The sequence below is a fragment of the Galeopterus variegatus genome, unplaced genomic scaffold, assembly GCF_000696425.1.
Source record: "Galeopterus variegatus unplaced genomic scaffold, G_variegatus-3.0.2 Scaffold9274, whole genome shotgun sequence".
Classification (NCBI taxonomy): Eukaryota; Metazoa; Chordata; class Mammalia; order Dermoptera; family Cynocephalidae; genus Galeopterus; species Galeopterus variegatus.
In genome coordinates, this window is record NW_007735385.1 from 1 (window position 1) to 13,614 (window position 13,614).

A 13,614-nucleotide genomic window follows, 5' to 3' on the forward strand; every position below is an offset into this window, starting at 1 on the left:
GCAGGCACTAGCAAGTATGTTGCCTATGGATATTCCTAAATGGTAATAAAACTAACAAGCAGCTGGTCCACAGCTCATCATACCATGAGCCAACATTTCTAAGCAAAATTATTGATAAAATACTCCTTCCTGCCGGGGCAGAGCATACCCACCCCTCCCCACCTTGGCACCTCCTTGACATGCTGCATCAAAGCTGGTGTCTACTGTCAGAGACATATCCTTTAATCAGGAATTGTCTGATTGAACATCACAGAAACCTGTGAAAACTGATGTGAGCAAAAATAGGGAAAATGTTTGGGCAGATACAGGAGGCTCGGAAGGAATCTAAGAGCAGGAAGTGAAGTTGGGCCCAGAGGGATTAGAGGTGGGAACTGGGTGGTCATCAGAGAAAGGCAGCGTCTTCTCCTCCTGTCCCCCAACTGCTTCCTTGCTCTCTCCTCCCCTCTCACTCACTGTTTTTCTCTATCTCTCCCTGTCTCTCTTCTTCTCTCTCTCTCTTTTTGCCTTTCTCTGTCTCCCTCTCTTTCTCACTCCCTTTTTCACTCCTATCAAGCAGCTATTCTATCTGTGTCTTTCTCCAGACTGGCCTTCTAAGCTCCATGTCCACATAGCCCCAGCCTCCTATCTTCTCCCATCACAAGGACCTGGTATGGGTTGGCGTGAGTCTTTGCACCAGTTCCAGACTCCTGAAAGACAGAATCCCGAGCTCAGCTTCGGTCAGCTGTTCATCCCTGTCCAGTCCCCCAGGCTGTGTGCAGCTTGCAGAGCCTGCCCCTGGGTGGAGGTGAGGAGCTTGGGGCAGGAAGGTGTCTTCTCACTGAAACTGGGACAGAAGATGGTTTGGGTAAATCATTGGTGATCCTGCCTGGCACAGAGTTTCTCAAACACCTTCTCCAGAACCCAGAGCAGTATTTTTGTACTCTCATCCTCTTTCTGCTTCGTCTACACAGGTTTGAACATATTTGGTATCAACAAGAAACAGAAAGAGCTATCCAGGTGGCCCCAGCCATAACTTGTAACCACCCCAGCTGATCACAGCTGACACCTGCTAAGCTGGGGTCCCCTCCACAGAGAGAGGCAACAGGCAGGGACCCTGTAGTACCTTTGATTTGAAACCATGTGATTCCAACAGTGGTTACTGGTGGGTGGCAGGGTATGGGCAGGAAATGCGTGGGAAAAGATGCATGTCAGAGGATACAAAGTAGCAGATACACACCGTGAACAAATCTAGAGATCTAATGTGCAAAGTGAGGACTGGAGGCAATAGAACTGTACCATCCACAGGATTCATGCTGAGTAATTTAGCTGCTCTTGCCACACACACACATGCATGAAATGAGTAACTGTGAGATGATGGATATGTTAATTTGCTTCACTGCAGTAACCTTTTTAGTATCTATATGTATCTCATAACATTTTGTTGTATATCTCAAATATACCCAATAGAATGTATTTTTTTAACTTTTTTAATTTAAAGTTAAATTTTAAAAAGCACGTGAGTGTGTGTCATGAGTGTGTGTCATGTCCAAAAACTGGCAAGCACATATGCTCAATAAAACCCCTTTTATTTACCACCAAAGTTTTTCCCCCATGAGACCTCGATGTTTGTATTCTGCTCAAATCCTCCCCCAGCTTCTCCCAAACCCTCCTCCAAGGTGAATCTTGTGAGGCTGTGTCAGTCCTCCCTGATTTTTATTTACTTCTCTGGCATATAAATTTAATCATTGGAAAGCCATTAACATTAGGAGGGGGACATCTCATAACTTGGATGTTCAGGAGTGATGCGTGTGCAGCCCGATTGTAACAGAGGCCTCTGCCCCACAGGACAGACCCCAATTACATTCTTGGCTCATTTTGTATTTGCAAAAATTAGAATCTTCATAGCCACCTCCTCATTATCTTACCTGTCTTCATCCATCTTATTCACCCAGACCTCGCCTATCAAATCCATTAATTTGGCGCATTGTTTTTATTAACACAGCGATCAGAATGTGTTCCATGCACGTTGCAGCAGTCAGGATAAGCTCAGTGTAAGTGAAGTATTGAATAACCCAAAATCTCAGTGACTTAAAATAAGAAGGGTGTAAAAGAGTACTTTAAATTGTTTGTGGAAAAAACAGAATTAAAAGATAATACGAATCTTCCCATGAACGTTTTGAGGTACACTCATATATCTGTACTCCCTGTCCACAGTGGCTTTGCTGGAGGCTCTGTCTATCACAGACACTTAGACCCCAGGCTGATGAGCGGCCACTACCTCAAACACTGACAGGCACCACGTTCAAGGAAAGGTGAACTCTGGGCAGTCCGTCGTCGAAAATTAAATGTTCCAGCAAGGAGATGACATCTGTCTCTCCTGTTCACATCACAGTGGCCCACATGGTCACATCCTCACCCAACAACAAATGAACTAGAAGGACCAGCCTAACATGGGCCTGAAGAAGAACCAGAACTCATCAGCAAACAGTTCTGCTGACTGTCTCGGTACACAGGTTGCAGCTGACAGCCATGCACGGGCACCTGGAGGATTGCGATGTAGAGATTTACAAACCCTCCACCTGAATATATTGCTTGTCTTTATTACCTGACCTAACCAGCACCACACACACACACACACACACACACACACACACACCCTGCCCTGCACCACAGATCCAGTACTGCAGTTCGGAGTCCTGGGCACAGACTGCCTCAATTTTATCAATGTCTACTTCCCACTTTTTCTTATTACCTCAAAGAATAAACATTCAGTTTTTTTAAAAAGTCTGAGTTTTACACTCACAGCTATACCTAGTACAGCCAGGCATCCACTTCACTCAGTGGGGAGGAGCATGTTGGTGGCCAGCTTTCCCAAAGGGAGCACCCGGCTGCTTTTCTTAGAACACCTGGTTTGGCAAGATGGCCCAGAGTTAAATTCATGAAAGAGCTTGTTTCTCTGAAAATGAGCCTTATCAGTCATTCGTTTCAATATTTTCTTTCTTCCTCCCTCCCTCCCTCCCGTCCTTCCTTCCTCCCTACCTTCCTTCTCTTTATCTCTGTCTGTTTCCTTCTTTCTCTCTTTTTTCCTCTGTTTTTCTCTCTCTCTATCCCCCATCTCTCTTCCTGTTCTCTCTCTTTCTTTTGCTCAAGAAGCCTGATTGTCTTGGCAATTCAGCCTGAGCTAGAAATAGAAGACTTGAAAGGGGGAAAGGTTCAGAAAGCCTCAGATTAAAGACTTCCTGGCCCCTGAAGCAGGGAGAGCAGTGGCCAGGCCACAAAGTATAATAAAACCTCTGGAGCTTGTTCCATTCGACTTTCAATCAGATTTAAGTTCTTTGGCTATTGGCAACTCATAAATGGATCTGGGCCCACATTTCTACTGAGAGTTATCGATCACCCTCAGCCGAGGTCGCGCCTCGCAACAACCCCTCCTGTGCATTTCATCTCTGTGTGCCCCAGTGTGAAGACGAAAGGGACCTGCATCGGAAATGCATTTTATGATGTTTGAGCAATGTAGTAATTTCTGCTTTGCTTTTCTTCATACCCCTTCAAGCACTAAAGGGAAGTTTTCATCCATTTACAAAGACAGACTGCAGGAGAGCTGTCAGGCAGGAAGGACCCACCTGCCGTGGAGAGGAAGGCAGCAGGATGCCCACTGGGGCTGAATTCAGTCTTTGCCACTTTCCAGCTTCATGTCCTTGGAAAAGTTACAATATCTCCGGGCCTCAGGTTCACCATGGTGAAAAGAGGATGACAATAGTGCCTGCCTCCCGGGGCTGCTATGAGCGCTGGATGGGATGATACTTGCAACATGTTCAGCTGCCAACCCTGGCGTCTATTAGGTCCTCAATAAATGGGGGCTCCTGGCTCCTCCCATCCCAGCTCCAAGCTTAACCAGCGATGCCCGTGGCAGGAGGACACTCTCGTGGCTCTGCAGTTCATGCTCCTCTCCTCTCTGGATAAGTTTCCTCTGGCTGCTATAAAAAAAAACTACCACAAACTCAGTGGCTTTGTAAAACAATAAACACTCATCCATTCTCCCATCGTTCTGAAGGCCAGAGTCTGAAATCAGGTTCGCTGTTGGCAGGCTGCACTCTCTCCGAAGGCTACAGGAGAGAATCCGCATCCCTGCATTTCCCAGCTTCCAGAGCCGCCTTCCCTCCTACATCAGCCCTTCTTCAAAGCTGGCAGCAGAGCTGTTTCTGTGGTCACAGCGCCTCCTTCTGCAGCCATAGTTAAATCTCCTTCTGCCTCCCTCTTCTAAGGACAGTGGCATTACATTTGGGGCCCGCTCAAATTATCTAAAATAGTCTCCTCATCTCAGGATGTTTAATTTAATTATTTACAATAGTCAAGACATAGAAACAAATTAGGTGTCCATCAATGGATGAATGGATAAAGAAAATGTGGTATATGTTCACAGTGGAATACTATTCATCCTTTAACAAAAGGGAAATCCTGCCATTTGTGATGACATGGATGAACTTGGAGGACATTATGCAATGTGAAATAAGCCAGGCACAGAAAGACAAATACCGCATGATCTCACTTACATGTGGAATCTAGAAAAAGCAAACTCATAAAAACAGAGAGTAGAATGGTGGCTGCCAGGGGCTGGTGGTAGGGGAAATGGAGAGATATTGGTCAAAGGACACAAAGTTTCAGTTATATAGGTTAAATACCTTTCCAGGATATAATACACAGCATAACTATATTTAATAACAATGTATCATACACTTGAAATTTTCTAAGAGAGTAGATCTTAAATCTTCTCACCACACATGCACACACACATGACTATGGGAGGTGGCGGATATTGGAACTAACGTGATTGCAATAATCATTTCACAATATACATGCATACCAAAACGTCATGTTGTACACCTTAAATATTTTCAATTTTATTCATCAATTACTTATTTGCCAATAAAGCTGGTGGGAGGTATCTTTACTTTAGCCACATCTACAAATTCCTTTTGACAAATAAGTTAACATGTACAGGTTTCAGGGATTAGGATGTGAATCTTTAGGGGCCATTATTCAGCCTACCATGTCCCACCCCTTGCAAGGACTTACCCCAACTCTTGTTTGGGAAAAAATCTAAAGGATGCATAGTTCTTCCCTGGAAAGCTGGAAGACAAAGGAAGGACAAGGTTGGTTCTTCTCGTGAATATTGGTGGAAAGAAGCATCCTGTGTATGGGCAGTATTTGAGGACGTGGGTTCTGGAGCCATCCTCCTAGGGCTGAGTGGCAGAGGACCGTAGGCAGGCTCCTTCACTCTCAGTTTCCTCTTCTGGAATGTGGGACAAACAGGAGTGCCTGGAATTGTGGTTGTTTCAAGGATGAAATGAGTTCACATGTTTGGAGTCTCTGGAAAGCAGAGCCTGAGACATGCCCTTAAGAGCAGGGTTTTATTTGGGGGGCATTCCCTGGATGCAGAGTGAGGTGGGCAGAAGACAGGACTCATGGAAGGAAGAGAGACCACTAGGAGACATTGATGGAGCTAGTTGGCTTGAAGAGCAATGTTGGAGAAATCCCACGGAGACCCTCAAAGGATCCCTGCAGAGTGCATTTCAGAATCCACCCCACAACCGAGAGGGAAAGTGGGCTGCACATAATTGATTGAGGAAGTTCTCAGGATACACCTGTACAGGGGTAAAGAAATCAGGGTGGGGAAAAGAGAGAACTACACAGGATCCCAGGAGGTTTCAGGTGCAGCGTAGCCAGGTCCCATGAGAAGATCTGGATGACAAACTATACCACACAGTTTGCTTCTCATTGAGGCAGAGGTTGGCTTTTGTACCCCACCAGTTAGTCACTAGGTGGAGAGGTGCAATGGGCGGTATATAACTCCCAGGTAACTCTGAGGGAGACAGCTCCTCTCACCTAAAGGTGGTCTTCTAGAGAAGATGCAGCATAAGTTGTTGGCAGCACACCTGCAGCACTTGGGGGGTGAGTCTACCAAACCAGGTAAGCGGACCCCAGGCAACGTTGCTCCGATGGCATCTATCATAACAGCATCATCTATACTGAAAAGCAACAACCAATATCTCTCTACACTAGGATTTACACTTCACAGTAGTTACCCTAAAATAGCCATGGTACTTTCCATCCCTCTTCCTCATGCTATCCTTAAAATAAGATGAAAACTCACCTGCCTCCCCATTTCTTTTTCCCCTCTCCACAGGTTTCTGACAGATGTGACTATGTCTTTGTCAATGGGAAAGAAATGAAAGGCAAGGTTAATGTGGTGGTCAACTTCACCTACCAGCACCTGAACAGTCCTCTGGAGATGACGGTATGGGTGCCCCGGCTCCCACTGCAGATTGAGGTCTCAGATGCTGAGCTCAACCAGATCAAGGGCTGGAGAGTGCCTATCATCACCAACAAAAGGTAGGTGTGTTCATCAGACTCCATGACAGAAACCCACATCAAATGTGTTTAGGCTAAGAAGGAAATGTGCAGGGTGGTTAATTTCGGACATGACTGGATCCGGGGATTCTCATGATACCTTAAGGACTGAGTCTCTCTACATCTGTCAGCTCTGATTTTCTCTGTGATGGCTTTATCCTCTATCAAGCTTTTCTCATGAGGTTTCAGACTTCCATCCTATCTTCTCTGCAACTCCAGCAGAAATTGCATACTCTCTATCCCACTTTTCCCAATAAATGTCTCGGATTTAAGCCTGATCTTCACTTGGGTTGTATGTCCATCCTTGATCTAGTTACTGCAGGCAAGTGGATAGAATACACTGAGTGGCTAGCTAGGCTTCAGCCACAATCTCCCAGAGCTGGAGCCAGAGGAGCTAGAGAAGGAGTTCAACCCTGCCTGAATCAATGGATCAATAGCAGGAGAAGGGAGGATTGATACTGCAAAGGATTAAACAACAGATGTCCACTGGAGATACATCTGAACAGATCCTGCCTGACCTGAGCTGCTTCTCCATGTCCCCAACCCAGCAGCTCTGAGCTCCCTTCACCTTATTGAAATGAGGTCTAAAGCTTGTCAACTGTGTTCCTGGTCCATTTCTCTGATTATATTTGATAGAGTTATGGAGTTTTCATCATCCACCTTCAGGAAACCCAGTGATTACCATGTAAGGAGAGTTCTAGAATCTCAGGCTCTCCATAGATATTGTCATCTCAAAGAAACCCAAGAATGAGGATTCCTCCCTTAAAGACATGTGGAATACCAAAGTAAGCATATGCAGAATTAGACAAGGAAATATTCCTGGAGTCTGTGTACTCAGCAGGGGGCATAGAATGGGTACTTATCTGAGAGATAATTGTTCTATTCCTTCCCTCGTGTCAACCTAAATAACAAACAGAGAGAAGCTCTCTAAAAATATTGAGTTTAATCATGAATGAGTGGGGAATTTGCAAATCTGGGAAATGAAGGCTATGATAGATTACAGGAATATCCAGGGAAGCAAAGGATGGTGATTTTTAAAGATGAAATGCAGAGTACCCACAAGGTGTTTTGAAACAAAGTGAACATTGGTTACAGGGGCTTGTTGCAGGGGTTGACATTAATTCATTAGGATAGTGTTTTGGGCAAGTGTTCTTGTGCATCCAGCTACCTGTTCTTGTAACTTGTGTAGCAAGCTGCAGTTTGGAAAGTCCTTGGCAAAACTTATTACAGGCATGCTCATATGTGCATACGAGCCCTTCACAGTCTTTGTAATAGTCCTTACCATGGGCAATTGTGCACAAGGGCCCTCCTTCTCAGCCTCCTGACACTAATTTGTTTGGGTTTGGCACAAGTGGCTCCATCTGGATATTGACCACACTCACAGAAGTCTCCTCCTTTAGTCCTTGTGACCCCTGAGAGAGGCAGTGCTTCAAGGATGAAGGCTGTGGGTCCCCTGTACAATTGAAAGATAGTTTCAGCAGTAATTCTTGTCTTAATCACTGGGGTGTCCGGTGTTGAGCTGGGAGGGTGGGTTAAGGAGCAACATTTGTTCCTGCAGAGGGGAGAAACTGTAGGGAAAAGCTTACCAAGGAGCTGGTCAGGTCTGATCATGGCACCTCCCAGATGCTGTCACAGCTGTTTGGTTCAGATCCAAGAACAGAGCCAGTCTGAGAGGTGAGCAGCTATTGTTCCAATGGAGACTAGGACAGAACCGTTCTCCTCCACACCGTCCTGGCACTTTCTACCTTTCTTATCCCATTTTACCTTACTGTGGGTTAGAGACCCACCTCCTTTGTGTGCTGTTTATAGGGCTATGCCATCCATCCGTAGCCATATCATATTAGTTATCTATTGCTGTACATAATTTAGTGGCCTATCCCCAAACTCAGTGGTTCAAAAATTATCCTAATACTTAGTGTGGCTTAAAAGAACAACTTGTATTATCTCACAGTTTCTATGGACCAGGAATCCAGGTGTGGCTTAGCTGGGTCCTCTGGGCTGGGTCTCTGACAAGCTGCAACACAATTGGAAGTGGGGCTGGGGTCTCCTCTCAAGGCTCATGGGGGGTGGGACCTATACCCAAGCTCACTCCTGTGGTTGCTGGCAGGTCTCCATTTCTCAGAGGCTGTTGGCCAGAGGCCACTCTCTCCATTTATAGCCAGGTGGATGTCACCACAGGGCACCTCACAACAGGGCATCTGGCTTCATCAGAGCAAGCGGGTGAGAAAGACCAAGGAAAGAGAACACAGCAAGGCAGAAGTCACAGTCTTTTAAAATCTAACCCTGAAAGTGACCATTCGATAACTTTTGCTATCATCTTTACATTGGAAGAAAGACACTAGGTCCAGCCACACTAAAGGGGAGAGGATTATACTGAGTAAACACCAGGAGGTGGGGGATCTTTGGGAACATCTTAAACTCTGCATGCCACCCCAGTCCATTCTGATGGACAAGTACTCATGCCATACCAGTGGTTAAATGCTCTGGATGTCACCTCTGAGTGTTTGTCTGAGCTGTAAACCAGACTCACTCAGCTTTGCAGCCCCCGCTGGGCGTCACTCACAGCCCCAAACAGTCGGTCCAACAAATAAGTATCTGCTAACCTGAACTGACTCTTTGACAGACCAGCCCGGGACAGCGAGGAAGAGGAGGACGATGAGAGGAGGGGCCGGGGCTGCACCCTGCAGTACCAGCACGCCATGGTGCGGGTCTTGACCCAGTTTGTGGCTGAGGCGGCTGGCCCTGGGGCACACTTGGCCCACCTCTTGGGCTCAGACTGGCAAGTGGACATCACGGAGCTGATCAATGACTTCATGCAGGTGGAGGAGCCCAGGATCGCCAAGTTGCAAGGGGGGCAGATCCTGATCGGACAGGAGCTTGGGATGACCACCATTCAGGTAAGAAATACCCAAAGGCAAGAACTTTCTATCTTCCTGTCTCTGCTCTGCCCAGATGAAAATTCAGTTATCTGTCACAGCTTAAAATGTTATCTATTTTTAGAGTGATTAAGTTTTAAGAAATTATCAAGTAATCAATATAAGTGGTATAATGATGCAACAAAAATCTTAAAATCCTTCACATATGACTTACACTTGAGAAACGCTGTACTGACTTCTCTGGTTGGTCCTATTTAAAACACCAGCCCATTATTTTCCCCCGAGCCATGGTAGGTGTTACTGTCTTGGGAAATAAGCTCTAAAGGTGAGCTAACTTGAATCATGGGCATAGCCAGCAAGCTCTTCTTGCCTGGCCACTCCTCCTAAAAACTTTCCATCCCACCGTGATATTGTTGCTGCTTTTAACCAAGATGCAACCTCAGGCCTGATGAGAACATGAGCATCTCAGAAATGTGCATAAACAAGGAAAAAAGTTATTATGACTCCGTTGGTCTGCTGGACACTACTCCTGGGGCCCAGGGAATGGAGCGGAGCAGCGAGCAACACTGGGGTGTTTGAAACAAACACTTTCACAAAACGCTGCTCTGGGAGCTTAATGTGGGCTTGGTCATTTATCTCCACCCTGAGAACAAAGGGAGAATTTATTCCTCAATAACTGCCCCATGCGGAAGAGAGGTGATCATCTTATCAGGCCATCTGTGAGGTTTCCAAAACAGCTGTGCATGAGGAATTCTTATAGCTGAAACTATACTGGATTAGGGAAGATTTAAAACATACCTATTCTGGAAACTTGGCTGGTATTTAAAAGAGATCATTTTATTCAAAGAGAAAAACAAATGGGTTTGGGCTATAGACTAGTAGTCACACGCACAAATGATCTCTAAAGACTGAGAAGGTAACAAGTGCAAAGTTGTGCTATCTGCTAGAAGAGAGGACGTTGAATGTCCTCATCATCACAAAGAAATGACTAGGTTTTGTAATGGTGAATATACTAATTACCCTGATTTGATCATCACACATTGTATACTTGTATTGATATTCAACTTTGTACTCCACAAATATGTATAATCAATATGTTAGATAGAAAGAATAGCTATGCTGTCGACCCTGACTGAATCAATGTATGAATATTCATGTCTTGAAACAACACACTCCACCCCACAAATATGCACCAAAAAAAAAAAAAAAAAGCTGAGAAGGCACCATCAGGGAAGGGAGCAGATTGAATGTGAGCTGAAAGATGTTGGCTGATTTTTTTTTTTTTTAATGACTGGTAAGGGATCTTAACCCTCGACTTGGTGTTGTTAGCACCACGCTCTCCCAAGTGAGTAAACCGGCCATCCCTATATAGGGATCGGAACTCTTGGCCTTGGTGTTATCAGCACCATACTCTCCCAAGTGAGCCACAGGCTGGCCCAATGTTGGCCGATTTTGCTCTGAGTATTAGGAAGATAATAAGGAGTGGTGAGGACTGTGGTGCAGGCACAGGCTGCTACTCGTACCCAAAAGGTGCCAAGAAGAAATGCAAGACCAGTGTGGCCAGATGTTACAACTTTTCCAGGAGAGAGAAAACCTATCTTTTTAAGTAAAATCTTCTGGTTTTGATGACCATTAATTCTATTTTAAAGTAATATATATATATATATATCAAACAAAATATACCTGCCTTATAGATTGCAATGTCCACTATTGACTAAGAAGTTGAAAGACCTGAGTTCCTGCAATAAATTCATAGGCTATACTAATGATGACACCTGGAAACTGGGAAGAAAAGGAGAATCTGGAATTAACCACTCATTCCAAGTGATCATTTAAGTGCAAAGAGGAAATAACATAGAGTTCAGAGATCAGATAATATGAAGGAGGAAACAGGCAGGCTTCCTATGCATTAATGGTGGAAGCTGTCCTGGTGGGTCATTGACTCCTGAGACACTTAGTTCTCCCCTTTTATTTGTTCCCACTGTGTCCTCCTAAGTTATCAATTCACCGGCCCACTTGATTCTGGGGACTCATATCTCAGGCTCACTTCCATTTGTATTGTCATAATGAGAACCAGAAACTAAAGATGGTATTTGGATAGAAATATTGAGCTTTGATTTCTGGGCTTCAGGAGCCATGGGAAAAGCTTATTTTTGACATACATCCTCATAAATATCACCAAAACCTTGAAAAAAAGTCAGAGATCAAGAAAGCAGATGGAACATGAAACCCATTTCATCCATTGCAAACAGCCTAAGCCAGCTCTTCATAATTTGTGTAAGGGGTAAGGGGAGAGAAAAGTCATTCCACAAATGTACTTTAAAAGCAGGATTTCGTGTCCAGAGTTTTAATTGGACATAAGCCTCATTTCTCAGGTCTCTGCAGGGCAGGATGAGAAATGAGACTTTGGGATTTTGGCACCAGAGATAGAGACTCCAAACCTATGTTTATCAGAGGATGCAAGGTGTTTTTCCAAAATTAACTGAGCATCACAACTCAGCATTTCCCAAAGCTTGGTACGCGGACTCCCAGTGGCACACAACATGATTTAGTATGGAACCTGGGCTAGCAAGCTCCACCTTCACATTGATTTTCATGAGTGAGAGAAAAATATATAAGTATTTGACTAGTATATCAAGCTCATTGTTCTTTCGTGCAATGAAGGTTGTTTTTTTTTTAAAGTCATTTAATTAAAGTAAATAATTTTAAACAAAATGTGTACTAAACAATAGAAGAGATGATCTGTGCTGTCAAAGAATCACAAAGTTAGTCCACAGATTAATGCAAATGTTCATTCCTCCTATCCAGAATGAGGGTAGTGTATGGTGGGAAATTCTGTTATGTAAAAACTACATTCCATGTTCACAAGCAAAACATGTTTTAGAAGGATGCATGTTCATCCTGGCTCACAGGCTGTCCCTGGCTCATGTCCTTGCTCTGCATGCAGCATTGTTTGTGTGATTAGATGATTGCTGGGGCCACCAAAAACCTCTCCTTCTGCGTTGGTTCTGCCCTCCAGATCCTGTCACCTCTGTCAGATGCCATCCTGGCTGAAAAGACCATTACCGTGCTGGATGAGAAGGTGACTATCACAGACCTCGGGGTCCAGCTGGTGACGGGGCTTTCACTCTCCCTGCAGCTCAGCCCAGGGAGCAACAGAGCCATCTTTGCCACAGCAGTGGCTCAGGAACTCCTGCAGAGGCCCAAGCAGGTATGGAGGCAGGGCTGGTGACATGCGTCAGGTGGGTCCCCTGTCAGGAGGTCCAATGTGAGCATGGGGTAACAGGTTTGGGGACTGTGAAAGAGTGGAGATTATTCCACATAGTTTACTGTTTAGCTCGGGGAAGAAATAGAAGTAATGTTGGTCATGATTTTCTCTTACTTTACTTGAAACCAGTGTGTGCTAATAAAGCGTGAGTTGTGTGTGTGTGTGTGTATTGTGTTTTGTATATGTATGTGTGTTGTGTGTTTGTTGTATATGTGTGTATGTGTATGCATATATAGATAGGTATGTGTGTATCTTGTGTAAGTATTGTGTGCTGTGTGTGTTTTCTGTATATTTGTGTTGCATATGTGCCCATCTGTATATGTGCATGTGTTGTGAATGTATTGTGTGTTATGTGTACATGGGGTGTGTGTGTGTGTGTGTGTTTGTATGTTGAGACAATGGTTTCCAAACAAAGGGGACTGCAAATGTAGTATGTTCTCCTCCCTCTATAGAGGTGGATAAACATTATTTCTTAGAAGGAACATAGAGATTTGGGTGAGCCTTGCTTTTAAGAACCAAAGACAGTGGTCACAGGCTGTTCATTCTCTCTGCACCTGGGAAAAGGGGTTGTCCCTGTGTGGGGATGCTGGAAGGCCTCCAGCCCAGGTAGGACATTTTTCTGGCAGCTTCCCCCATCAGCCAAGGGAAGCTCTCCCCTCAGTGGGTTACCAGACTCAGCCTCCCTTCCTGCATCAGCTGAGGCTGTGACCATGTTCAGAGTAGAAAGTCATGAAAATCAAGCTTGCCACAGGGCGCAAGAGCCCTGCCACGTGCCAGCCTGTACCAACCACTTAATGCTCCCTGGTCAAGTGTTAGTAATCCTTTATCCCTTACACTGTGGTCTTTGTGTGTAGGATTTTGGATTAGAAAACACTTGAAAGGGGATTATTCCAGTAATGGGTATGAATTATTGGCCAAAGAAAATCTGCTTTATCTGAAGGAAGGATGCCAGCCCAGATGCAAGTTATAGATAGCAAAGGAGAAATATCTGGAGGTTTCTTTCTGTCTGTATGGGGTGATAAATTCAGGTAACCACAAGTTAGGAGTTCAGGAAGTGATAAGGCACAGCTAGAATAAAGC

General features: G+C 44.8%; 1 protein-coding gene across 1 annotated transcript in view; it reads left to right on the top strand.

Moving 5' to 3' along the window:
* The first annotated feature begins 6,169 nt into the window (after nucleotides 1-6,169).
* The window catches only part of TMEM132D (transmembrane protein 132D), a 12,607-nt gene continuing 5,162 nt past the window's right edge, over nucleotides 6,170-13,614 (top strand). The window contains exons 1-3 of the mRNA XM_008593510.1: nucleotides 6,170-6,372; nucleotides 9,014-9,287; nucleotides 12,286-12,477. Of these exons, the coding sequence (XP_008591732.1) occupies nucleotides 6,209-6,372; nucleotides 9,014-9,287; nucleotides 12,286-12,477 (630 nt within the window). The 5' untranslated portion in view covers nucleotides 6,170-6,208. The remainder of the gene's footprint in view (nucleotides 6,373-9,013; nucleotides 9,288-12,285; nucleotides 12,478-13,614) is intronic.